The following is a 27,080-nucleotide window of genomic DNA, read 5'->3' on the forward strand; positions in this document are numbered from 1 at the left end:
TATAATGATTCATAAATAAATCATTACATGAAGCAAATTTATATGTGGAAATAGTATGTTAATAATCTACTAGTAATTTACTTTCTACTTCCCTTTTAATGTTATAAAATATTAGCTATCAGCATAACTATGTAAAAATATTTCTTAAACAGTGAGGAAGTGAGTCATTCCATACCTATCAAAAGGGCTCAAGAAAAAAAAAGCAGAATAAGTGGAATAATTAATAGCCTGTTATGGGTTTTCCATGAGGAAAAGATATTTTATCTGACTACAAGCAAAACTACTACAAATATGTATTATTACATATAACGTATCCAAGACTAGATATCCTCTAATCTTTCTCATGCATAGTTCATGAAAATCATTAGGAAATACTAACATGATTCAACTTCTTAAGTATCCAAAAAAGTTAACAAAACCTAAAGTTACAAGTATCCTGGAGAAGGCACTGGGGTTTTCTGCATCAATAAATAGCTCTATATCTTTTAATGATATCCATATAAATTACATAAAATAGCTCTTAGAAAATGTAAACTTTACCCTAGGTGGAATTAAAATAGTTTAGTTTATAAGTGACATGTGTGAGTGGTTCAAAGATGAAATTCTGGCCCATCAGAGGATTTCAACTAATTTGGGATTTCTTCAATGGTGGCATATATACAACACTCATTCTCTCCTATGCCTTACATGCCAAGCATCTTTGTTTCTCCTCAACACATTCATCAGATAAATCCAGGGTCAATAAAATTGATTTGAATGAGTTAAAAATTTTCAATGTCATAAAAATTTATTTGGGCAATTACCTTCACAATCATTGATATAGAAAATACCTAACATAGTTACTTTACTACTTTTTCCCTTCTGAAACTGTGCATTTTACAATGTTGTCAATGAAGTCGAAACATTCTCTAAAACACTGTGGTTTCAATATTTCTATTTAGAATCAACCCTAAGTCATGATAACTGTGATATTATGAATGATAAAGAGATCATATTCTAATTCAGTGATTCACTAAGTATATTTTTGCATCTATCAAATCAAGCTACATACCCATTACCTAATTTGATACTACTACTGATTTCAGGGAACATATTTACGTAGGTCAAGCACTCCAGGCACATATTATCTCATTTAACTCTGAAAAGAAATTTTTTGTACCTACGAATGGCAGACTCTGTGCTAGGTATACAAAGATGATGAGAAGACATAGCTTTTGCCCAGCAGAGTTTAGGGTTGAGCACTAATGAATAGGAGGCATATATACCCCAGTTAAAGGAAGAAACTGGATCATCTGGGAAAGGACAGATGATGTTTGAGAAACCTGAAAGTTCAGTGTGACAGGATGGTCAGAAGCTTCATGGGGAAAAAATAAACATTAAAACCCATTTTATACCAGTCGCCCACCATTATAGGTTTGTCATGGGATTCTCATAGTAAAAATTTTCTTGAGTTGTCATTGAAGTGTTACGGCAAGCTCTGCTTCTTGAATTATAATTCATAAAATAATAAACCAGTGCCTTCATAAAGTTTCACTTTATGTGACTATACATGTGATATCTGCCATCTGCTTAGGAAAGAGCTCTGAAATTCAGAGAAATTTGTTGTCTAGTGTTACAAATCACAGAATTAAAAGTATCTGCATTAAGTTTAATACCTTTATTTCATAGGCGTGGAAAAACAAAGAGTAAACCCACATTAGTAAGTATTTAGGGAGAATATTTTACAAAAGACTTTGAGATATGCCAAGAGAAATTATATCTTAAGAATAAAAGTGAAGGAAGAGTTACGTTGTTAGAGAATTTTAAAATGAAAATACTCATGGCCCTATACGTGTGTTAACATAATCAAAATATAGGAATCTCTAAAGAAAAGGGGCTTTTACTCTATACACATCCAAATAGTTACATGAGATACTAACAGGTTAAGATTTGTGATATAGGTGTATACAGCAAAATATTATTTACTATTAATTAATTTGTTGATATCAATCTAGAATTTAAAAGAAGGCCATTCTTGAAGACTCAATCCTAATTCAAGTAAAATTCAAATTTTTAAATATTGAGAAATATACAAAAGGAAATATACTTCAAAAAATGATTTCCACAAACTTGAGAAAAGGGATGACATAGTCATTCAAAAAGGTGTTTTTGAGGAAAATAGTCCACAAGGTTGGAAGCTAAGAGTAAACCATTAACGAGAGGAAATCCCAATATGGCCAGCCTGCAAACTACTTTATTGCCTTTAGTGCCCTGTCCTCAAATTCAGAGTACCAAAAAGAAATCTTTTATACAAGTATGTTAGCCATTGGAAATCTTGAGCACTGCCAACTGAACAGAATATGCCACAAAAGAAATGTTTCATGGCCTGAGGCAAATCCCCTGTATTTCCTGCTGCTTCTTAAATTATTTCTGCTTCTAAAATGGCAGGAGTCACCAATGAAAGAAAGTCCTCAAGAGTCACCAATGAAAGAATGCTTTCATATTTTTTATGAAAACAAATAAAGGGGAAAGATTCAACTACAAGGAAAACTAGGATATGTATTAAGAAAAAAAATACAGCAAAAAGAGAGATTGGAGGAGAGAAAGGGAGAAAGGAAATGCTTTTGTATTTCATGTTTATTTCACATACCTGACATTCTGTAAATATTTACCCATTGATTATGTCATTTCAGTACACTTAGTCCAAGACTGAAATTCAACATTAATTAGTATTTCATAGGTCAACTATATACACTTAAGTTTTCTATAATCAGATACTATAGCTGATACTATAAGCTCGTCTGTATCATACATTTAATTTTTGGTAAATTAAAAATTAGGTACATTCCATAATAATAAAAAAATGTGCCTATGGAACAACACGAAGGTGTAAAACATGCTCAAAAATGTGTTGAAAAAAGTAGCAATTTAAGCAACACCAAGGAACAAATTATACGTGAGAAATACTGTAAATTAGCATCAATGGACAAATACGCAGAGAATAAACAGAAAGGTGCCGCATAAAGGAACAGTGAATCTATTTATATAACCCAGATGTCAATTATTACTGCCTCTTCCATTAAATTGTGACTGAGGGAAAAGATCAGCCATGATTTTAAGGTCCAGAGAGCTTTAGAGAACTTGGAATCTGTTTATAAAAGTTTAGAAGACATAAAATTGGTTTTGAAGCTTTGAGCTATACCACAGTTTTCCTCAGTACATATCTTTGACTGATTACTTATTTTAGTCAAAGTTTATAATACTAAAAGCATTTCTCCTTAAACTTGGGATGACTGATACGATATTATGTCTATTCCTTCTGATATACTAACTCAGTTTCACATTTACATTTTGAATGTACCTTAAACTCTTCTGAGATTCAAAAACCTATCGCTGTTTTTAAAAACAAGAAGTGAATTTACTCAGCAGTTAGTACTTCTGAATTAGAATGCCTTCAGCTCACGGGGGCTTAAATATTCTAATGGAGAGGAGTTAATAGCTTTTTAATATTAAGAAGATTTAAAAATACTTAAAAGTTACAGATGATTAAGATTTTAAACCACAGTGATTCTCGGCATACAAATTAATTTTGGTATCTATTTTTAAAATCAATGTTTTCTAAAGAACTATTATGCTTTGAATGATTTAAAGTGGTAAGCAGCAAATTACATATAAGAAGTTTGAGCCTAAAGTGACACAAACATATAATTAATTTCTCTACCAATGTCTCTAAATTAAGTCACTTGTTTTAATATAGAATGTGTAGTAAGAAAGTTGCAGGGCTAGTATGAGGCACATGATATATGTAGTCATGAAAGAAAACAATTTTTAATTTAGTAGACTCTATCAATCTAGAAAGCCATGAATATTTACTGTTAATTCATTATGCTGAAAAATAGATAAAAGAGAGTGTATAGAAAAGAAAGAGCAACATATTACAAATTAGTATCAATACCACAATTTCTAGGATTACATAACTACATTGGAAATCACACATTCAATGGTAGTTTTATACTCCTAGGAAGAACATTAAAATAAACATTCATTTTCCCTTATAAAATATACATTAAAATATTGGAAAACCATTGGCATATAGCCAACATCTTTATTCTGACAGCAAAATCATTTTTAAAAACTTCGATAGAAGAAATACCGTTATTGATATAGAAAGTTTTTGTGTATACGTCCTGCTTTTGTATATGACGTCCATCGTCAGAACATCCTGCTATTTCATGTAAATGTACCTTCTAAAAGTTATATAATTCCACCTTTTACCTACTAATACTTAAAGAGTGTAATCTTTATAGTTGTTTTAACTTTCTCTCACCATCTCTTAGAATCTCCTAATGATTCAGCCCAGATCAGTATGTATTCATAGATTGCTTAGTCTGTTTAAAGCAAATGGAATTACACAGATGACTCCAAGGAGTTTATGGTCTAGTATTGGGATTAGACCAATTGAGATATAATTTCCGAACAACAAGGCAAATATTGTAGTGAAGATTTCTGGAGCAGGCCTATGAAAAAAACAGAAGTAGGTCCCCTCAAACAACCTAATATGGTATTTCAGGAGAGGCTCCATGATGCAAAATTGTAATAATAATTTTAAAAATAGATAAATAGATAGACATAACCCATGAAAAAAGTAACAGGAAAATAGTAGCACACTCAGCTTGAAGCATCAGTTGCACGAAGCTATTTACCTAAAATTCCAGTGCAACTCATTCCAATTATGCCACTGATCGTGCCTTTGATGGTGTCCTCGCCACCATCTTTGGGCTTTTGCTTTTTTACTCCCAGCTCTTCTCCACTAGGTGCTGCAAAAGAATTAAGCCCTAATATCCTGACATCCATTGTATGTCATAAATTAACTTCCCTCTTATACATTCCAAGTGAAACGATTTATGTAATATCCACAGGAAAACTGAAAAATGAGTCACTCGCATTATTTTCTTCTAGGGCTTTAATCTTTTTTTTTTTTTTAAGATTTTATTTATTTGACAGAAAGAGAGAGATCACAAGTAGGCAGAGAGGCAGGCAGAGAGAGGGGGAAGCAGGCTCCCCGCAGAGCAGAGAGCCCGATGTGGGTCTCCATCTCAGGACCCTGAGATCATGACCTGAGCAGAAGGCAGAGGCTCCAACCCACTGAGCCACTCAGGTGCCCCTAGGGCTTTATTCTTATGCAGAACCTTGATGGAGAATGGCTGCTTCACCTAGACGATGAATTCTTTTATTTAAATATTATTACTTAAAAAGTCTTATGAAGCTTTATATTTTCTCATGATGCTAATTTTTTTATTTCTACAAATAGGTTTTGATCAAATATAAAAGGTATATGTCAAAATATATGTAAGGGACAATATATATATTTTTATTCATTGTTGAAGAACAGCTTGTGAAAAAACTAGAATTAAGTATTTAGGTACCATCTGGCTCACTGATACATTGCATAGCATTTACCTAGCTAAGCAATAACATTTGATATCAAATTTCAAAATAACAAATTAGAAAGTTGTCTTAATACTGCTCTCACTTATACCTAGATTTTGACATATTAGCACCTAGAAAAGATTATCATTTTCTCATTCACATTCCATAATGCAGATAATCTAATTTGTAGAAATATGGTATTCTTTCTCCCTGAGGGCTCTCAGCATGACTGTTTTTATGTTGGATGGGAAAAGATTTTATATAAATTTTCTTACTTTTGGAGGAAAAAAATGCCCCACCTTAACTTGATCTTCCTCTAATCATTTCTTTCTGCTTCATTAATTATTAAATATCCAATTTTATTTATTTTCCTTTTTGACAGCTAATTGTGCTTTTTGTGTAATTATGTTTTCCAAAGAAGTGATCCTTTTCGTAACACTGATGATTTGGTATTCATGTTAAAAAAGACATTCAAAGTACCCATTCTATATTAATAAGATTTTAAAATATTAAGTTAAGATGAAAATATTTGGAAAATATTTGAAAATATATGAAAATATTTGAAAATATTTGCTCTTATATTCACAATCTAAACCTTACTATTTGAAAAAAATAAATTTACATCTACTAGCACAAATTTTTAACATGCATATCAAAATAATATTTCAATTTCTTCATGAAAGTCCTTTGTGAAATAGGGCATGAAAATACCAATATTTGCCTGTGAAAATGAATTGAGCTGATACAAATGTAATACAAAGAGAAAACTTTCAGCTTCCTGCCATCTGGGCTTTGCTATTTGTTATGTATAATTTTGAAACAACTAGTACATTGTTTGGTTAGATTCACTTCTATCTCCTGATTGGTCAGATGACGATATATATTTTAATCCAAAAATATTAATAATAATCCTTTGTATATTTTGAGCTCTATCAGGTTATAGAAAAATGACATTTGGCCCTAACGGCATTGAGAAAGACTAATAGTAGGTCTTTAGAAACTCAGTGATAACAATTAAAACAAACAATTGTGCACTTTTTCCATGTATTGGAAAGTAAATTATCACCTACCTGTCATATAAGGAAAAGCAGATCTTCGTTCACTTCCTCTTTGCTGAAAAGGCTTAAGTTTTACCTAATAGTAGGTTTTTTCAATGTTTTTATGCCATCTTTTGAGGTAGAAGTATACCTCATTCTGTGATTAAAATCTAGCCCACACGTTGAGCAGGAAAAAAAAAAAACAAGGCTACATAATCATATATTACCTTTTTCAATATGCATCCTTTTTGATTCATGTCCCATATCATGACCAGCCAAATCTCCCTCTTTGGGCCCAGGGAGTACGTTTGGTGATAAACCCATCAGCATCTGGTTCATGGACAATCCATTCTGATGGACAGCTGTGAAGCCCAAAACAAAAGAAAAAAAGACAAAAACACCATAACACACAATATTCAAACAAATTAATTAAACTCAATTGGACTCAAAAATAAATAAAATATAATGGTCTAACTTAATGTTTTAATCTATCTCTAAGAACTCTGAGAATTGAGAACTATGAAAATGTTTAAAGCAGAAGAATATTGGAATTGAAAACATTCTATCATGTTTTTATTTCACAGTGAATATATATATTTTCATATATCTAGAATACTTCTGAATGGCATTACCACTACAAGCACTAAAAGCTATTAACTTTTAACTTTAAGGTGCTAATGTAATTTCAATATTCATATCCTATTCTAGTCAATAAAACATAAGGTTTCAGACACCAAAGTATTTCTTTAAAAATTGGGTTTGAACTCAGACTTGAAAATACAAGTGCCCAATTAATATCTATTGAATGGTTGAATGAATAAAAACTATAATTGCTTTCCTGAACTATTAACAGTAACATGTCATTATTGAAATAATAAAGTAGATGACAAAACACCCTTATGATTTTCAAAATCCAGTCAATAAATTTCCTACTAAATTGCCCATGAAAATCTTAGTTTTATGTATAAAACTGGATGAGAACTCATTCCATAAAAACTTACCTTCTCTAGAAAAAAGAGATTTTTTTGAAAATACCATAAGAATATATTAGGAATTATCATTTGGAAATCACCATAGCAATAACTGTGTGAGGGAAGTGTCTTCAACAGATGATTCTAGAGGAGTGGAAGGGAAGTCTGATGAAAAATATAATACTTATATAGTCTTAATATATCTCCTCACAAGACTTATTATTACAACTTATTATTTACAAAGGTTTAAAAAAAGAGTAACATTACAGTACAGAAGTCTGGTAGTCACTACCTTAACCAAGAGATAGTTATGACAAGTATTGGAGGAATATCATGTCTCTTGGAACAATATACTGAGAAAGACACATGATCATGCCTCTGTGATTCCTGCCAAAAATTCATAATTCAAGGAACGTTTAATCATGAGAAAACAAAAACATCCAATCTGAAGGAAATTCTACAAAATAAATGACCTATACTCTTCAAAAAAAGATTGTCAAGATACTGAAAGACAAAAAAAACCCAAAACAAAACAAAACAAAAAACCAAAGAACTGTTCCAGATTAAAAGAGACTAAAGGAATATGACAAGTAATTTCAATATGTGATCCTGGATTGGCTTTTGGACCAGTAAGGAAAAATCTTTTGCTATTAAAAACATTAGAAGAAAAAAAATAAAAAATTATATTAGTAGGAAAGTTGGTGTAACTTGAAAAAGATTTATAGTTTAGACAATATACTATCATAATTTTAATTTACTGATTTTGATCATTGTTTTGTGATTGAATAAGAGAAATTCCTTGTTTCGAGAAGACAAATAATGACGTATTTGAGGTGAAGGAACATGGTGTCTGTGTCATTATGCCTCCGGACATTAACGTGCCATTATGCCTTAATCAAGATAGCTTTTTCAGAGACATTGTTGACTGGGTGCATCTGACTGATGAGTGTGAAAGGATTCTTTGTATTATTTTTTAAATGTCTGTGCCAGTCTAATTTTCAAAAAAAATATGCATATGCATGAACATGTATTTACATGTGTGTGTATGTGTGTGTGTGTGTGTATGCATGAATTTGTGTGCAAGTGTATGTATTTCCACTTGGACAATTATGGTAGTCCAAATATGCAAAAATTTCTCCTTTGTTCTATCAAGAATAAAAAAGAATCCAATGATTAATTTAAAACATGAATGTATGACAAAATTCTTTCAAATTGTTCCCTATCTGCCCATAATTTCCATTTAAGTGTTGTGAAAAAAAATTTACTTTCTCTAGAAGGACAGTGTCTTTTCAATGATGACATCTTATAAAAGCATTAAAAATGAAACCAGTATGCATCATGAAATTTCTGGTTCTAGTGTCAGCATGGCCTATAAGTTTTACAGAAAATATTTTATATGAAAGATGGTTTGAGATAGTGGGAGCCAAGATTTGCCAGCCCCAGAAAATGTCACTGGTTTGGGGATGGTTATAATGACTTTTATTTTTTATTTTTTTTTTAAAGATTTTATTTTTATTTATTTGACAGAGAGAGATCACAAGTAGACGGAGAGGCAGGCAGAGAGAGAGAGAGAGAGGAAAGCAGGCTTCCTGCTGAGCAGAGAGCCCAATGTGGGACTCGATCCCAGGACCCTGAGATCATGATCTGAGCCGAAGGCAGCGGCTTAACCCACTGAGCCACCCAGGCGCCCTATAATCACTTTTATTAATACACAGCTATATTCATCTCTTACAAAATTAGGGAAATATTTTTTAGACAGGCCAAACATAGAATTATGTTGAACTATATAACTTTCAATAATTAACTATTTTTAAAAATAATTGTATACAATTTAATCAACCTAGTATTTATTATCTACCTCAATAGCATTCATCCTAAGGATTCTTGCTTTATGCAAATAAATAAGAATAAATAAATAAATTTCTGCTTAATGACTTATAATTTCTAGCAAATGTTTTTCCTATTATAAAAATATTCTCAACAACCAAATAACTTCAGCCAGTTATGTGTAATTAGATGAAGTTTATAGCACAAACACGATTTCCTAAAATAAAGTAAATCCTGGAAAGGATACAATGATATTGATTTTGTCAACCAACACAATCACTGCTAATATGTTTGTTGTATTGGAAAAACAATATTAGATTCTCGACACAAAATACAGATACAAAATAACCAGTTAATTGAATCGCATTTTTAAGTTTACTCTTCATTTTCTTGGTTAAATATCTGAAAATGTGATCATGAAATAAAAGAGCCCCTACAATTTAGAATTTAACAATAATATCTGACAACAATATGCATTACTGATGTACTAATTCAAATTCTAAAACTCAAGTAATTTAAAATTCTTCAATCCACTGACCATAAGAATGACGAAGACATTCTTTTTAAAGTCAATTGCTATGAATTTCATTTTTTAAATTCCTCTTTGTGGCTATGTTTGTCAATGCAACGGTGAATTTTGAAAATTGATAAATTTCAAAACCTGGCAAGGGGTGGGACTGAAGAATGAAGTTGAGTAATCCCCAAATCATATCCTTAGCCACTAGATAACTGTTGAGTTGGAGGTGTTTACTTCAGAAACTAATCTAGAAGCTTACTTTCTCTGTTTCATAGCTCAGACCTTTATGTGTGGCATCAAAGAGAGGGAGTTTATATCAGAACCTTTTAATGTAGCACCATACCTCATGATACTGCAAACTGGGAAACATAATTTTGAGAGATGGCTATTGCTACAGAGCTTCAGAACATGATACATCTGAGATCTATTTGGAATGAGAGCATTTTGATTAGAAAAGCCAGCTGCACCTAATAAAGTTTAAAATGGTGACAAGTAAAAGTATGAGACCTACGGATTCTGTCCGAGGAGCTCTCAGTCCTTGCTGGGGAGCTGGACACGCTGCTGCTCCGATGGGATGATGGGTGGCTGCCAGGCCTCCGGCCCTCCTCCAGAGAGGGGGCAGGTGAAGGGCTGTCTGGGACACGCTCCTGTGGCACCACGGGAAGGAATTGGGGGAGAAAAGAGGTAAACACATGGGAACGTTACTTAATGTTGATTTTTGTTCATGCAGTACTGTAGAAATGTAAAGGAAATAGATTCATCTTTCACTGTCATTTTAACCCTTTATCTTGAGCAAAGCCAAAGTAGGGAAAGACTAGTTAGGAAACAAGTTCTACAGGCCAGCAATAACGGCAAATGTGGATCCCCTCTCTGGATAAAAAGGGAGGTCAGGAAAGATGACCCTTTTAGAACCCATTAGAACAACAACAAAATAACATAACAAAGCAGGTATCAAGTCCAGACAACAATCAATTTAAAGAATTCTCTATGTTCTATTGCTGTAGCAAGTGTGTAAGGATCATTTAGCACACAAATTATCAATGTGACAGACTAGAGGAGTTATTAACAGCTTTTTCATCATCGCCCTGCTCTGGACACACCTGGATGGTCACATTTTAAGGCGTCATAGAAATCGATTATTATTTAACATTGGAATAATTTTTTTGATCCTAATAATTTTCAGACTACCTGTTTCTCTCAGCTCCAACCCAGTATTATGTATTAGAGGAAATTCATGAAATATATATTAGTTGTATCCTGGGGAAAGTTGGTATCATGTTTCCTAATACTATTGTATTAACACTTAGGTCCCATCCCTGTCTTTCCCGCTAAGTTCTGAACTTTCCCCATTAGACTAATGTGCAAATATATTGTATAACTGTCTCCAATGAGCTATTATAAATGGAGTTACAGATTAAGAAATAAGATACTCCACTTATTAACATTTTCTTCTTTGAGCAACATGATATTTATGCCCTCAGATAGCAAGGCACATAGGCCTTGAAGAACCATCTTTTCAATAATTAATAAATATTTGAAAGGTTAGAAGTAAACTACATGATATGGAATAAATCAATAGTTATTTGGGTGCAAAAATGCAAATTTTGAAAGAGCAGACTTTAAGAAATTTAAAAGAAAAAAGTTCTGAAATGTAATTGACTTGTAGGAGGTCAATCGACCATTGAGAATGAGGGTCTGTAGTACCTCTTGTCGGTCTCAGGGGTTCTATTAGTCCCGTGATGGTTCCCAATCTTGCTCTGCATTAGAATCACCTGGGAAATTTGTAACATGCCTGTTCCTGGGCTTCCTTCCCAGAGATTCTGTCTTGCTGAGTATGAGGGGTTGAATCATGTCTCCAGAAAAAATGAAGTCCTGATCCCCAGTACCTGCGAATGTGAACTTCATTTGGACAAAGGGTCTTGGCAGCTGAAATTAGTTACAATGAGGTCCTACTGGAGTAGAGTGGGTTTTTAATCCAACATGATTGGTGCCCTTACAAGAGACATTGTGAAGATATGAGAGAAAATGTCACATATAGAGGTAGAGATTAGAATTACACAGCTGCCAGGCAAGAATGCCAAAGATGACCAGGCACCACCAGAAGTGATGGAGAGGTAAGCAAGGGTTCTACCTGGGAGCTCAGAGGGAGCATGACACTGCCGACATCTTGATTTCAGACTTCCAGTCTCTACAAATGTGAGTAGACACATTTGGGTAGCTTCAAACCACTCTCAGTTTATGATACTTTGTTACAACAGTACCATGCACTGAATCAGAAATGGAGCCTAGACTTCACTTTTTAGGACTCCAGGTGATTTTAATGTGTGTCCAAAATTGAGCACCACTTGTCTCACACCCATTTAATTTTTCAATCCTGAACACTGTTGATAAACATCTTCCACAGATATGTGGAGGCTTAATTTGGGAAAAGCATGACAAATAAAATGAAAATAAGCAGAAAAATGACCAAGCCTTCTGCAAAATCCATGCATGAACCAGTTTCCCATTATATATTCCATGGAATAAATAAAGGCCCATAAGAAAGTTCATGACAGAAGATTTGCAAGATCAATCAATACTGTAACCAAAACAAAGGAAAAAAAAAAACTAAATTCTTCCAAAAGTTGCAATGCATATTAGAATCTTATTGTAAAGATAATTTTTTGTATTTTAGGAGCTTTTGGACTGGTCTAAAATGTGTGGATTGGTTTCTGTAAAAGACAATTAAAACCTCCCAAAGGAGAGATGTATTATCAATATTGTACCATATAACACTCGCCCTTTACCTTAATTGATCATAGGTTAAGAATTAAGTGCTCTATTTTCTGCAAACAGCAACACAGACTGGTATGTAGGTAAATGTAAGCATCACACAATATATTTTCCTACCCAAGTCATGTGGGGTTACATTTGAAAGACTAAAAATAAGCAAATGAGGGAGAGAGAGAGAGATGGGGCAGAAAACAGGGAAAGAGGGAGACACACATCCTCCAGAGCTAAAATTTACTGTTAGATTGTTCAGAGAAGTTTATGACATGTCATGCATTTCCTATACTAAGGGATACTAAAGAAAGATGGTATCCAACTGCACAATTTGGAGATTAAATATTTTGAAATTGATGTCTCAAATAACACACAAACATGAACATATTATCAGTTATTTTTCCAAACTAAATAAATCAAAGGAGGTATACTTTAAAAAAAAAAAAGACTTTATTTATTTATTTGAGAAGAAGAGAGAATAAAAGAATAAGGGAGAAAGAGAACGAGCAGGGCATGGGACAGAGGAAGAAGCAGACTCCCCACTGAGCAAGGAGCCCACCAGGAGACTCCATCCCAGAACCCTGAGATCATGATCTGAGTTGAAGGCATCCACTTAACCAACTGAGCCACCCAGGCTCCCCAAAGAAGATAAATTTCTAAATGATATGAGTTCTTTAGTCCACCTGCTTACAAATGACCTAAGTTTCTAAGAAACAAACACATATGATTTAAAAGAATAGAGACTTCACATCTGGATGTTGATGTTACTTCCAATCTTTTCATCATAATTTTAAAAGCAGCTGATATTATAAATCTTTTTCTTGACATTCACACCTACCCTAAATTATGAAGCAAACCATGCATTTATTATGTGTTCAGTTTGATGAGTTGTCAAGATCTAGAACATTCCTATAACTCCAGAAAGACTTCTCCTGTCCCTTTCCAGTCAATTCCTCTTGATTCCTATAAGCAATCACTTTCTGACTTCTATCACCATAAAATAGACTTGCTGATTCTAGAATTTCATAAAAATGAAACCATATAGTATATATTTGTGTCTGACTTCTTCACAGCAACAAACCTTTTTTGAGATTCATCTAAGTTATTTCATGTGCCATTAGTTTATTTTTTTCTACTGTTGAATATATTCAACTGCACAAATATCCCACAATTTGTTAATCCTCTCACTGATCCCAAAATGCCAATTAGGTCATGTACTTAACTACTTGAAACAACACTGTGCTTAATGCATCTTTCGAGTAGCAGCTCAGATAGGTCTTGGAAGAGGTGTTCTTAATCCTTTACATATAATACTATATAGAATTCAGTATACTGTATAGAATTTACTATATAGAATTCTTATATAGTCTGTGTATATGTATTAATAATTTATGCTAATGTTAATGTCATAAATGACCAGAGAAAAACTCTAAGGAGTCTAACCTTGATTTCTAAAAATTCTAATAAAAAGGCAAATGAGTCTAAACTTGGAAGGTAATCCCTAATACGTCTGGTTCTCAACACTTGGATTACACAAAACTACATGGTAAGTATTTGAAAAAGAAAGCTCTATACTTTTAATTGACAAAAAACCAGTTTTCTATCTTAACCATTCTATTTTCTTGAAAAAGTCACTGATATCAATGTTTATTCATTATTACATTTTAATATTTGTCATAATAGTTATGTAAGTGATCATATATGCAGTGACACACGTTTGGAGGCACAGAGACAAAGTGAGATCTTGAAATAAATCAATCCCTCTGAAGTTATTTTGCAAGTCTTGAGTTTCCTGTCGTAACAGACTTCTTACTGGTACTAATGGAAAGCATGAGAAACTGATTTTTTTCCTGAGATATTTAACTCATAAAATACTTAAATATTTAATGTGTAAAATTCTAGCAACAATGATTATGCCATTAAAAACAATTAGTTGTTTTATTTTCCACAGAAGTATAAAAATTATTTCATTAGACAATATGTTTAACTGTCAAAGCTTTCCTTAATGATTCTTTTCATTCATGCATTATTTACTTATTCATTTATACATTCAAAATACTCTAAAACATCATATAATAAACCAGGTAAAAAAATAAACTAAATTTAAATCTAATGTAAAATACATCTTAAAAGCATAATTTAAGGCTTAGAAAATGTAGGTGAAAGTGTATTTAATTTAGCTTTAGCTTATTTTTACTTTAATTATAACTGTCTAAGAACAAAGGATACAAAGACAATACTTAATACTTTCATTTAAAGAAAATATTTTAATTTATGCAAATTTTTATTATTTAAAAGCTAAGTATTCAATTGAAACTTTCTATAAATTGAGACACAACATATTCAGTCATTTCACTTAATGTATAATTTCAATCTTTGGAACATGATGTATTGTTCTTTGAAGAATTTCATTAAAGTAAAATCCACTGAGCAAGTAAGATTTGAATACATTGTTGCACAATAAATTAATTTATTTCAACAGCTTAATTCTTTTATCATATTTATATGCTTGCCTTTCCAGAGTATGCTATAAGATGGAGAATAATGGAGACAGTAAAGAATTGCTTAGGAGAGAATCTCATAATTATTACTGAAACAAAATAGATAATGAGTTTTATTCAGACATAATAAGAAAGAAGCAGTTCAATGTCTATAGGGAAACTATGTAAACTGGATTTATCATTTCATTTGTGTAATACCCTTTAACCTCCAAGATGGGCCTGAAGTAGGACAAAGAGGAAGAATATTTAATTTAATACTTCAACACACTGCTTTGTAGTCCTGCATCATAACTCCACCAATCAATAAAACACAATCCTTTGCAATGTTCCATCTTTATAAAACCAGCCACAATAATAAATGAAAATTTAAGAGGAATACCCTCTCACAAAAAAAAAGGTCATACTAATAAACTAATGGTAGCAGAATAACAATAAAGAAAAGGCTACATTTATTGCCTCTGGGCAGAACAAGAAGCATTAGTCTCTAAGATAATTCAGAATCAAAGGTGGCATTCAAAATAATGTATTCCAAAATTTTAAAATAAAAAGTATAAAATGTTTAGTATTACATATGTGCAGTTGAATATTTAAAAATTATATTGTCTCCTCTCCTCACAAAATGCATTATATTTTATTAACTTAAAATATTTTCTTAGTGTAAGTCCAAATGATCACAACCCCAATCACAATGGATTTCTCTGAAGAATTATTTTACCTAGCTTTACTTTATGTTGCTCTCTTTCTAATTATCTGGATTTTCATAAGTTTATCGAGTCTGAGATTCCCTGACTGAATATGTTGTAGGACTGGGGAGAAGATATTTCTAACATTAAATGTTATCTTGATATAACTGTTAACTTACAAAATTGAAGTTGACTAATACTTTATATAACCCAAACTCCTGAGCTTTAAGACAACTCACACTTAAATTCATTTATTCAAAGCATATTTACTGAACCATCTAATCTGTACCAGTGTCTTGGGCTCTGGTTATATGTAACTAAACAGAACTGATGGAAATCCTTTCCCTCATGGAGCATCTATCATAAACTAGGAAATGTTAGGAGAGTTCAGAAACATATATGTACACTGATTAAGCATGACATCTAAATTCCCTTGTTCTGGTGAAAATTATCAGAGAAAACAAATAGTAGAAATAGGTTTCTGGACCCAGGAAAGTGTTAACAAGGAATTTTGGAAGACATAGTAAATGATGCTAATATACTTGCATCTGTAGAGAACCAGGCAGGACACCATCAAAACTCCATGACTCAAAGTTCTAAAGCGAGGCTTCAAGGAATATTTACATAGCTCTTTTTATTTGTTTTGGTGATGATACACAAGAAATACTTAATGCTGCTGAATGTGAAACTGGTAGGACCCATGAGTATAATCATAAACAACTTAGTTTTATTCTCCGGCTGTCTCTTCAAACTTATTCAGTGGAGGTAGGGGACTATATTTTTTCCTGTATCTGTATGAAAATTCAGGTAGCCTCATAATTTCAGATTACTGTTTGTTAATATAAAGTCTTACAGTTAGTTTAAACAGCATACGGTCTTGGCTCGGGGACATAATGCATCCCTATGTAAGAATAAATACTAGCAACCTAATGAAAAGATAGGACTTCCTCCTTTCCCACACTCAAGGAAGGGGGCGCAGAGGGAGGAGAGGAAGGAGAAAAAGCTAAGTTCTGTCTTGGTCAACACTGCTATTTCTTAAGTGGCGTCATTCTCTCTGTGCATGGCAAATATTTAACGCCAAATTTTCATCTAGTTAAGGCACTGTATATGTTCTTACAGGCTATAACCACACTGAACTGGCCATATGCAATTCCTTAAGGGTGTAATTTATCTCTATGTTCCTCTGTATCCTGAATGTCCTACATAGTTAAATCTGGATACTTGATTCAAGTTGAGCTTGGGGCAAGACTGCCTCGTAGATGGTTCTACATGCCCCATGCTGTCTCCTTGGTTGCATTTTATGATGCTGGCTCACACTGATGATCATGGCCTAGACTCTACTTCCTTAGGACTGGCAATTTGGTGACATTCTAAATATATCATTCCTTATTCGTTTGTTTGTTTTTTGTTTTTTGTTTTGTTTTGTTTTGTTTTGTTTTGTTTGGCTAGACGATTTATATAAACAGAAAGTTCCCCTACTGAATTAATGATTATTCTGAGGAACAGTTTGTATGGGAAACCCAGGAAAATGCAGGATTCCACCCTTTAATGCATCCTTTGTTTAAACATTTATTTGTCCTTTAAAAAGTCAATTCCCCAGATTTCAAAGGTGAACAATGAGTTTGTTAATTAGTATTATTAACAACTTATGGGTTTAAATAAATGTGTTTTTGGGGTGCCTCTGTGGCTCAGTTGTTAAGCATCTAGATGCCTTTGGCTCAGGTCATGATCCCAGGGTCCTGGGAGTCCTGCATCCGGCTCCCTGCCCAGCAAGAAGCCAGCTTCTCCCTCTCCCACGCCCTCTGCTTGTGTTCCCTCTCTCTCTGTGTCTCTCTCTGTCAAATAATAAATAAAATCTTAAAAAAATAAATAAATGTGATTTAAGTACATTGATGCAGGTATACTTAGCAGTGGTTATATTTTAACACTTTCTTTTTCTTGTGAGCATCCTCTTCATATTTAATATTAACACCCAAATAAACATTAAGAGAATATACTTGTTTTTTCTAAATCCAAGTAAAAAATATACGAAGTCAACTTTTCTGTGAAAAATGTCTAAAAGTCATGCATACATCTAGAGTTATTTATGATTGCCCCAAAATAAACTATTCTGTACCTAAAAACAAACATAAGGGACATGACATTGCTCTAGGATTTTCATGTACTCTGAGAATCAGGTCACTCCAGTTCTAGTTTTCATAATATTTAAACATTTTAAACTTCATGCACATAAAGTCCTATTTACTGAATAGTACTTTAAGGACCTACTTTGAAGAGAAGTATTAGGGAATGGAAATTTATACATTGTATTTCATTTTTTTCAATGTTTATTTCTTTAAATGAGATTGTCCTAAGGTGTCTCTGTCTCTGTCTCTGGCTCTGTCTCTCTCGCACACACACACACACAAGAGGTTGGTGGAGAAGACTAACAAATTTTAGTCATATTCCTTGTTCTCAGGAATCCCTATAATGTGGCAAGAAAGAAAGATGTTTATCAAGAATGTGGAGTAATTTGAATATTGCCAATTTTCTCAAAAACAATTCTATATTAACCCTGAAAAGAATGAAATCTGGAAAAAATGCATTTAAAAATCTGCTTTGTATACCATTGCATTACAACCCCCCCCCCCCCATGCAAACTGCAGTGCTTTTCTTAGGTGAAGAGGGCTGAAAAGGAAAAAAAAAGTTCTTCTTTATGATTTTGACTCTATTTCAGAAGCTTGACACAAATTCCTTATAAGATTCTAGAACCTATTTAAACAGATGTTTGTGAATATTTGGGGAGAAGATAATGTCAGTGTACAAAAACTTCTAATGATATTATTTATAAACACTAATTCAATCAGTCAACAACCTGATGGGGTAGGAATGTCACTAACCCACTGTGACAAAGATATTAAGTAACTTGTCTGAGGTCACCATCACAAAGAGGTGGTAGAACTGGACTATCAACCCAAGAATCTTTCCTCCATAACCTATGTTTTAAACCACTAAAATATTCTGCCTTTCTTTTTTAATTTTATTTTTTTTCAACAAGAACTATTTTTTCTAAGTCCTTATGATATCATTGTGAATTTATTAAATAAAATGTGAGAAAATATTGATTCATTCAGGGAGATTTGGGGTTACTTGATGAATGATACCTAAAGAGAATCAATTAGTAGAACATTTCAGCCTATTAGGAATTCTCTAATGACAAGAAGAATTGATCTCTTGGTTTATACTGTTTATTTTCCTCAATGATTTAAGGTAGTACAAGTAATACATCCTTTTATAATTTGGAAATGATACAAAGATTGTATAAATAGCTAATATGATAGTTTAGAATGTCAAGACTCAAAAGTATCTGAAGAATAGCCTCCAGTTATAGAATGAATAACTCACAGAAACAAAAGACACAGCATTGGGAATATAGTCAATGATACTGTAGCAGTGTTGCATGGTGACATATGGTAGCTACACTCATGGTGATTATAGCATAGAGTATAGAGAAGTTGAATCACCATGTTGTACTGAAACTAATATAACATTGTGTGTTGTATTGTCAACAATACTCAAAATTTTTTTAAAAAAGTTAATTATCTAAAAAGCCTAAATCAGTGGACTGGGAAACACACTTAATATGGACAAATGCAAATTCCTAGTAAAAGAAACAAAGAATTGGCTTAATCAAATTGGCTTAATAAAATTTCATATTGAAAAGGCATGTCACTTAATGAGTCACACATTCAGCTAGCAAAACAGTTTTATGAATTATGATGACATGTATAAACTATTCTCCAAACTGAGGCTTATGTTTGTTCCAGTGTCTCTTCACTAGCCTGTTCACTTCTAGAATATTGTATGGGAAGGGTTGGGGACAGGGGGTGCTTTAAAAAATGGTCAGCCAAGAAGAGATGAGGAGTGGTCAAAGGAAATGAGGATATTTGGTCTGGAGGACCAAATAGGTACTATAGCAGAGGTACTAAACTATAGGTACAGTACCTCTGCTATAGGTACTATAGTACTATAGTACCTATAGCAGAGGTATTAGAGGTACTATAGCAGAGGATTTGTTTATTTAAAAATGGCTAGAACACAGAAGAATTAGTAGACTTGTTTCTTCACGGAGAATGTAATAGAGTTAAGGTAGAAGCAAATCTAGCCCCTCCTCACTCTTGAATTTGCTAAAAATAGAGTAGGCTTCCCACAAAAGCTTAGATATATACAAATGGCTAGGGATGATGCAAGAATTGTTACCCCTCCGCAGGGAAAGCTGGATTATGTAACATCTGACATCTCAAATCTATGTCTCTTCATTCGTAACATTCATAGAACATTAAACAGCAAAAATATATGAGTCTCACTGATACATAATAGACTAATATAGAGCTTATAGTAATTCAATATATATACTTACAGGCAATTGGCTATTAGGGATTTAAATTAGAATTATTGTGTAAACAATATATGCCCATTTCCTCCTCAAAGTTATCTTACTCTATTTTTTCCAGTAGTTCAAACCAATCAGCAAGAGAAAATCTAAGTTTAATTTTGGCAGACTCCATCATGACGCTTTGCCTTCAAAGCTATTTACAATGTTACAGTGGTATTATCTTCATCTATGTCCTTGTACTTTTCTTTTCCTCGGTCCTTTTAGTTTCTTTGGTTTTTCCACACCAAATCCTGTGGCCCCATAATGTTTGAGAGTTTAGCTTTAGCTGCATCAATTATCCACAGCCTAAGATTCACATGTATTTGAGTTAATCAACAGCTCTAATGTGGGTATCAGCTATCACTTTCTGTAAAAAGCCAGCTAGTAAATATTTTATTCAATTCTGCTCTGTATGTGAATATAGCCATAGACATTATATAAAGAGAGTAGCTAAGTTACAAACACATTTTATTTATGGACACTAAAATTTGAATTTCATAGAATTTTCATGTGTCACGAAAAATTCTCCTTCCTATGATATTTTTCCCCATCCACTTAAAAGTATAAAGCCATTCTTAACTCACAGTCCATGCCAAAACTGGGAAAGCAGGGTGAATGTTACCCAAGGAAACAACTTTTGGACACTGTTCCATTGCATGTACTAGTATGTACCTTCTCATAAATAAGTTTATGAGAAAGTCACTGAAGCTCCTTTACCTTCTAGAAACAGGTAAGTATAGAGTGCTTTAAAATATGTAACTCTGAGAGCTTTGTTTTCACTTCTCGTCTGTCCTATAAATTCTTTTTTTTAAGGATTTTATTTATTTATTGGACAGAGAGAGAGGTCACAAGCAGGCAGAGCAGCCAACAGAGAGGGGGGAAGCAGGCTCCCTGCTGAGCAGAGAGCGGATGCGGGGCTTGATCCCAAGACTCTGAGATCATGACTTAAGCTAAAGATGGAGGCTTAACCCACTGAGCCACCCAGGCACTGCTGTTCTATAAATTATTGCCATTCTCTTGTAGGTTGAGCTATCATTTTAAGTCTTATCATTACTCTCAAAAATATAAATGGTATGTTCCAGCACATGAAAAACCCCTCAAACTTCTATTTTCCCTTCAGGGCTACTTCCCTAGTTCCATCATTCCTTCAGATGGGGGTATATCTTCTTCTCTAGCATTTAACATTTCACTTTTAATAGGTCTTCACAATTAGAATCTTTTCAGGCAAACAAAATTGCAAGCATTATTCTAATTGCCCACTTGGGTTTCATACTATTTAATATGACAGAGGAGTCAAACATTTTCTTGGGGAAAATAAAACTTCCCTCATTAAGTTTAACGGATACATATCACGGGAGTTTACTGGTTTTGCTACAAAGTCTATTGTGTAGAAATTTAGGAAGGTTGATTTATTAACTTGTTTCCCCTAATATTTAGAATTCTGTAAAGAACCTATTCCTCACCCTTATTCTCTGAGGCCATTCTCTCAATTTTTTACCAGTCTGGCTATTTTTTTTACAAAAATTACTAGAATTGTCTCATGCTTTTCTTGAAACTGTTTGTTCTCTATGATCCTTACCTGTCAGCACCAAATTTGAAAGTATATAGGTGGCCAGCATCAGAGGAAAGGGGCAGATAGGCCCTTCAGAACTTCACAATGACCAACGGAACTTCACTTTGACATTGGCAATTAAAGCTACCAGCTTTGTTTTACTAATGATAAATAATAAATTAAAAACTATCAGTTTTTATTTTCTCTAATCATTCTTAATTGGAGCCATTGTTTCTTATTTAACTACTATGACCATTTATACCACCAGTGCATTCAAAAGTCCATAATTTCCTTTAATCTATCCATAGCCAAGTTTCTGAAAATATTTGCCCCAAGAGACTAGGAAATGCGATATCACTATAATGTGGGAGGTGTTGGCACACATTTCAAGACACAGAGCTCCATCCCTTTCTTATTACCTTTTTGCATATTTCCTTCCTTTTTCCCTATCTCCCTCCTTTCCACTGCCAATCTTAATTTAAGGAACCACAGGAATGTTGCTGACTTTTCAGTAATCTAGATTGTTTTCTATAGATGCCTTTCGGAGGAAACCCAACTCCTTCCTCTTACTTACCTTAACTCTGACGATAAAGGATTTATTAAAGGAAGTTTCACTTAAGTATTCTAATCAACATCTGATAAAACACAAACTATTTAAAAATATATCTGGGGGTGCCTGGGTGGCTCAGTGGGTTAAAGCCTCTGCCTTAGGCTCCGGTTATGATCTCAGGGTCCTGGCATCGAGCCCCGAATCGGGCTCTCTGCTCAGTGGGGAGCCTGCTTCCTCCTCCTCTCTCTCTGTCTGCCTCTCTGCCTACTTGTGATCTCTGTCAGTCAAATAAATAAACAAATCTTTAAAAAAATATATATATCTGTATTGAAAATATAAAACAAACCAAGCTTCTAATGTAATTGGAGTCTTCTGGATCCATGTGCTACTAGCTGATGTCCAATTTATCTAGACAGATTTTATAACAAAGTCACCCATTAAGATTTTAAACTGCTGGGGCGCCTGGGTGGCTCAGTGGGTTAAAGCCTCTGCCTTTGGCTCAGGTCATGATCCCAGGGTCCTGGGATGGAGCCCATATCTGGCTCTCTGCTCAGCTGGGGGTCTGCTTCTCCCTCTCTCTCTGCCTGTCTTTCTGCCTACTTGTGATATCTATCTATCAAATAAATAAATAAATAAATAAATAAATAAATCCTTAGGAAAGAAAAAGATTTTAAACTGCTAAATTCTGCTCTTCTGCCATATTTTTCCTTTAACTATTAATCTAAATCTTGTCTAAATGAGAAATTATAAAAATTCCCAGTTTCAAGAGTGAACATTATATAATTAATATTATGAGGGTGATTCTCTATAGTAATCATTACTAAATTTTCAAAAATTAGAATAATCACATTCTATAATACTTAGTACCTTTTCTTTTTCTTTTTTTTCTTTTTATGTAGTGTTCACTGGCATTTTCTCAGCTAAAGATTTTTAAGATGATCTGGGTCTTCTGTAATATATATATATATTTATAGAAAATAATGTAATATCTATATCTCATAGTATAGAAATAATATAATTATATATTATAATCTATTTGTCTATCTATAATTTTCCTGATATGGATACTTCCAAAAATGATATGAGGGACTAGTATACATCTTTGTTTATAGAGCCATTATTGTAAGAAAAACTGCTATTAGCATATTATTCAACGTACTATATAAGTAGTCACAAGGCCTTTTTTTTTTTAATGTATAATGATATTACCCATCATTTAGTATCATACAGAGCATTATAATTGTCCTAAAAATTCCTTATTCTCTCCTCATTCATCCCTGTCGTGCCCTGGAACCACTGATCTTTTTAGTATCTCCATAGTTTTGCCTTTTCTGGAGTGTCATACACTTACAATCATAGTGTGTAATCTTTTTGATCTGGCTTCTTTAACTTACCAGTATACATTTAAGTTTTCTTCATGTCTTTTCACGGCTTGATAGCTCATTTCCTTGCGGTTCTGAATAATAATTCCATTATATGGCATCAAGAGTTTAGCTAAGCTACTCCATGGTATTGCTGCCTGGGTATCCATTTTGTTTGGCCAACTGTCCTGGAGGGACTTGCAAACACATACATGCCCCAGATAGCAACCACAGAGTCACAGACAAATGTAAGTCCCTGATAGGATCTCCCCCAACAGCATGTGAGATTAGCAGTCTCCTCTTACATAGGACCCCTGTGGGGTTTACCAAAATGCAGCTCTTCTGGTTTTAATGGACCAATCTAGGCCTAGCCAAGGAACCTCAAAGTATTCTACCCATGGACCTTAATACAGGCATCTGCCCCAGATCCTGCCTTGTTCTTTTTGAACTCTGCCTTGACCTCATCATGTGATCCCTTGAGGTACACCTCTGGGTACTTCCTCTAGGACTCATGAGTAATAAAGTTCTCTACTTCAGTTTTTCTTATAGTCTGTTGTTGGACCATGATTCACCATCAAGCACCCTACAGTCCATTTAACAAATGTTAATTTAACAAAGTAACGAGGTACCATTTTTTTTTAATCCTTTCACCTATTAAAAGACATCTTGGTGGTTTCCAAATTTGGGCAATTATTTTTTAAAAAGCTGCTATAAATACCCATGTGCAAGTTTTTGTGTAGACATAAATTTTCTACTTCTTTGGGTAAATACCAAAAATATACAAAATATACAATCATATGGTTAGAGTATGTTTAGTTTTGCAAGAAACCACAAAACTGTCTCCCAAAATGGCTATATCATTTTGCATTTTTACCAGCAATGAATAAGAATTGTTAACAGGACCTTTTATGTAAGACATGCTCCAGAGGGTCCCTTAAACTCAAGTGTATTATATTCAGGAAAACAAGGTAATGATTATGTCAGATAAAGATGAGCATGAGGTATCTTTTAGTTTAAAAATTAATACTATATTCTGACAGTACACTTAAAGTAATTTGATATAAATACACATTATAAAATAAGTGAAAAGTATACCCATACACATATAGAGGTATACACATACCTTCCCACACAAGGGGAGGGAGAGAAAAAATTGTGTATATACACACATGTGATTTTTGTATAACAACAATGTTATCTTCCACATATAGTGTATTTTTGAATTTATAAAAAGCAATGAATTTTATCATTTTGTTTAGTTTTTTCACCTACACCATATTATCTCTTTTTTATATGTAGAATAGAATTAGAAAGATTGAGTCACATGCCCAAGGCAACACAGCTATTAAGTGGCAAAACCATAATTTAACACTTCTTGTCTTCTAAAAACAAATCAAATACTTTTCCACACCTTAAGGCTCATAAGACCACATGTGTATACACATGCATGCCCTGCTAATACAACCATTTAAACACACTCATTATTTGAAATATATCAATTAATTTCCTATGTTCATCTTTCTCTTAATAGATACAACACTGAATGTAAGGGTAGCCTAACCTAATATGGTTTAGTATTATACCCCTGTTTCTACCTGGTTCTAATTACTGTATGTGATTTTTCCTCATAATTTATTTCCTATCACCTAGCTGTTTTGAAGTTAGAGTTGTGTAATAAAATCACAGATTAAGAGATGGTGGTTTAAGATGATGTTTGGTACAGGCCGGAAAAATCATGTAAGAAAACAGTTACCTTAATAACAGATGTCTCAACTCTGGATGGGGGACTCTGAACTTGGGCCGCTGCTGCCATATTTGCAATGGTGCTGAGATGGTTCATCTGGCTCATTGCCATGGTGACAGATGCTGGAGGTAGGCTGACAGGGATTAGAGGATGGGGCATCATCATGAAAGGAAGTTCCAGTCCTATAAAAAATACACATATATCATCACTGCTCTGGTCAAATAAAACTATGAAAACTATGAAACATGGTATATCTCATTTATTAAAATGGCAAAGAACATAAATCATTGAAAATTTAAGCATTTAAAAAATGTTCTAATAATGATTGCCAAAGGAAAAATATTTGTCCCCTTTTAGGCAACAATATCCACTCACCACTCAAGGGAATTAATTTTAAGGCTAACTAGTTCGGTGCCATGTTTTATCCTGTCACCACGCTTCATGTGTTTCATACAAATGGTCACTTTCTTGTTGTATTATTCTTCTGATCAGTCTAATTCTTGTTTAAAATATGAGGGGTTTTTTTTTTAGCTTATCACAATTAATTATCTCTTTATTCTGTCCTATATTTTACTATCCAATAATTAGATTCTTTTTTCTGTGCAACTACTTTTAGTGCTAAGACATGCCATTATACAAGTTGGCAGAAGGTGGTTCTGCTGAAGGGGGTGGAGAGGATGACTAAGTGCAAGGCTGCGAGGTCCAGGCATGCAGAGTGGGGTAAGAGAAGCATGAGAACCCTGGGGTGGGCAAGAGTAAGGTGTTTCCTTATCCCAGGAGACATCACTGCTGCTTGTGGGGAATGGATATATATAATTCGGATACAATATTATTCCAAGTTTTCTAATGATTAATTTGAAATGAGGTTTTATATATTTATTTACTTACTTACTTACTTACTTATTTATTTTGAAATGAGGTTTTAAAAAGTATACCCCATTTGGATATTGGCCAAGCAACTTCTGGGGATATAATCTCAAGTAAGTAAATTTCCCCCAAACCATATTTTCTTTTTTGTTTTTATCTTACATAGGTCCTCAATTTAAAAAAGAAAAAATTCTACAATATTTAGCCTATTTTTGGAGTCTAATCTAGTTTGACTAACCAAATTAAGTTACAATGGGTTCTGTTATATACCTAGAGAATTAATTACTTTGTGGAACAGAAGACCCCTGGTAGTTGTAGACTTATCCTTATATTAAGTGATATTCTAGCCACCATTCAGAATTAAAGTTCCTCATGGAATTCCACCACAAATCCTAAACATGGAATCATTAAATGCCCCCACTTGGTTAGAAATAGTACAAAGAACATAAGAGATAACTTTACAAAGGTTTATAAATGAAATGTGTGTGTATCAATAAATATATCACCTTTTTCCAACTACAGAGAAACAGAAGTTGATGATTATGGCGATATAGTATCAAGGTCAAAACAGTACATTTGTGGGCTGGCATCTTAATAATGATGGCCATGTCTTAGATTTCAGTAGATTCTGAAACACCCTAATAGAATATATCTTAGAAGGTGTTTATGAATAATTTGAATTTAGATATGTCCCCAAATTAAATTAACTTATTGTTTAACTGAATCTGTTGAATATACAAACTACCCACTTGAAAGAAAATTTCTATAATGTCTCCCATCAGTTTATGAGTTTTCATTTCTTAAAAAAGGAAATCATATTTCTTGTAATGTGCTTAGAAACAGTAAAGTTGGTAAAACTCCAATTTCAATGCTTTAGCTCTATT

The 27,080-nt window shown here is 33.3% G+C and overlaps 1 protein-coding gene across 1 annotated transcript in view; it reads right to left on the reverse strand.

Annotated features, from left to right (window-relative positions):
* DACH1 (dachshund family transcription factor 1) overlaps nt 1-27,080 on the reverse strand; it is a 426,141-nt gene that overhangs the window by 105,798 nt on the left and 293,263 nt on the right. Inside the window, exons 4-6 of the mRNA XM_047720113.1 lie at nt 25,339-25,511; nt 10,273-10,408; nt 6,674-6,808 (exon numbers count right to left, since the gene is read on the reverse strand). Coding sequence (XP_047576069.1) covers nt 6,674-6,808; nt 10,273-10,408; nt 25,339-25,511 — 444 coding nt within the window. The remainder of the gene's footprint in view (nt 1-6,673; nt 6,809-10,272; nt 10,409-25,338; nt 25,512-27,080) is intronic.

This window comes from Lutra lutra, chromosome 3 (genome assembly GCF_902655055.1).
Source record: "Lutra lutra chromosome 3, mLutLut1.2, whole genome shotgun sequence".
In the NCBI taxonomy this organism is placed as follows: domain Eukaryota; kingdom Metazoa; phylum Chordata; class Mammalia; order Carnivora; family Mustelidae; genus Lutra; species Lutra lutra.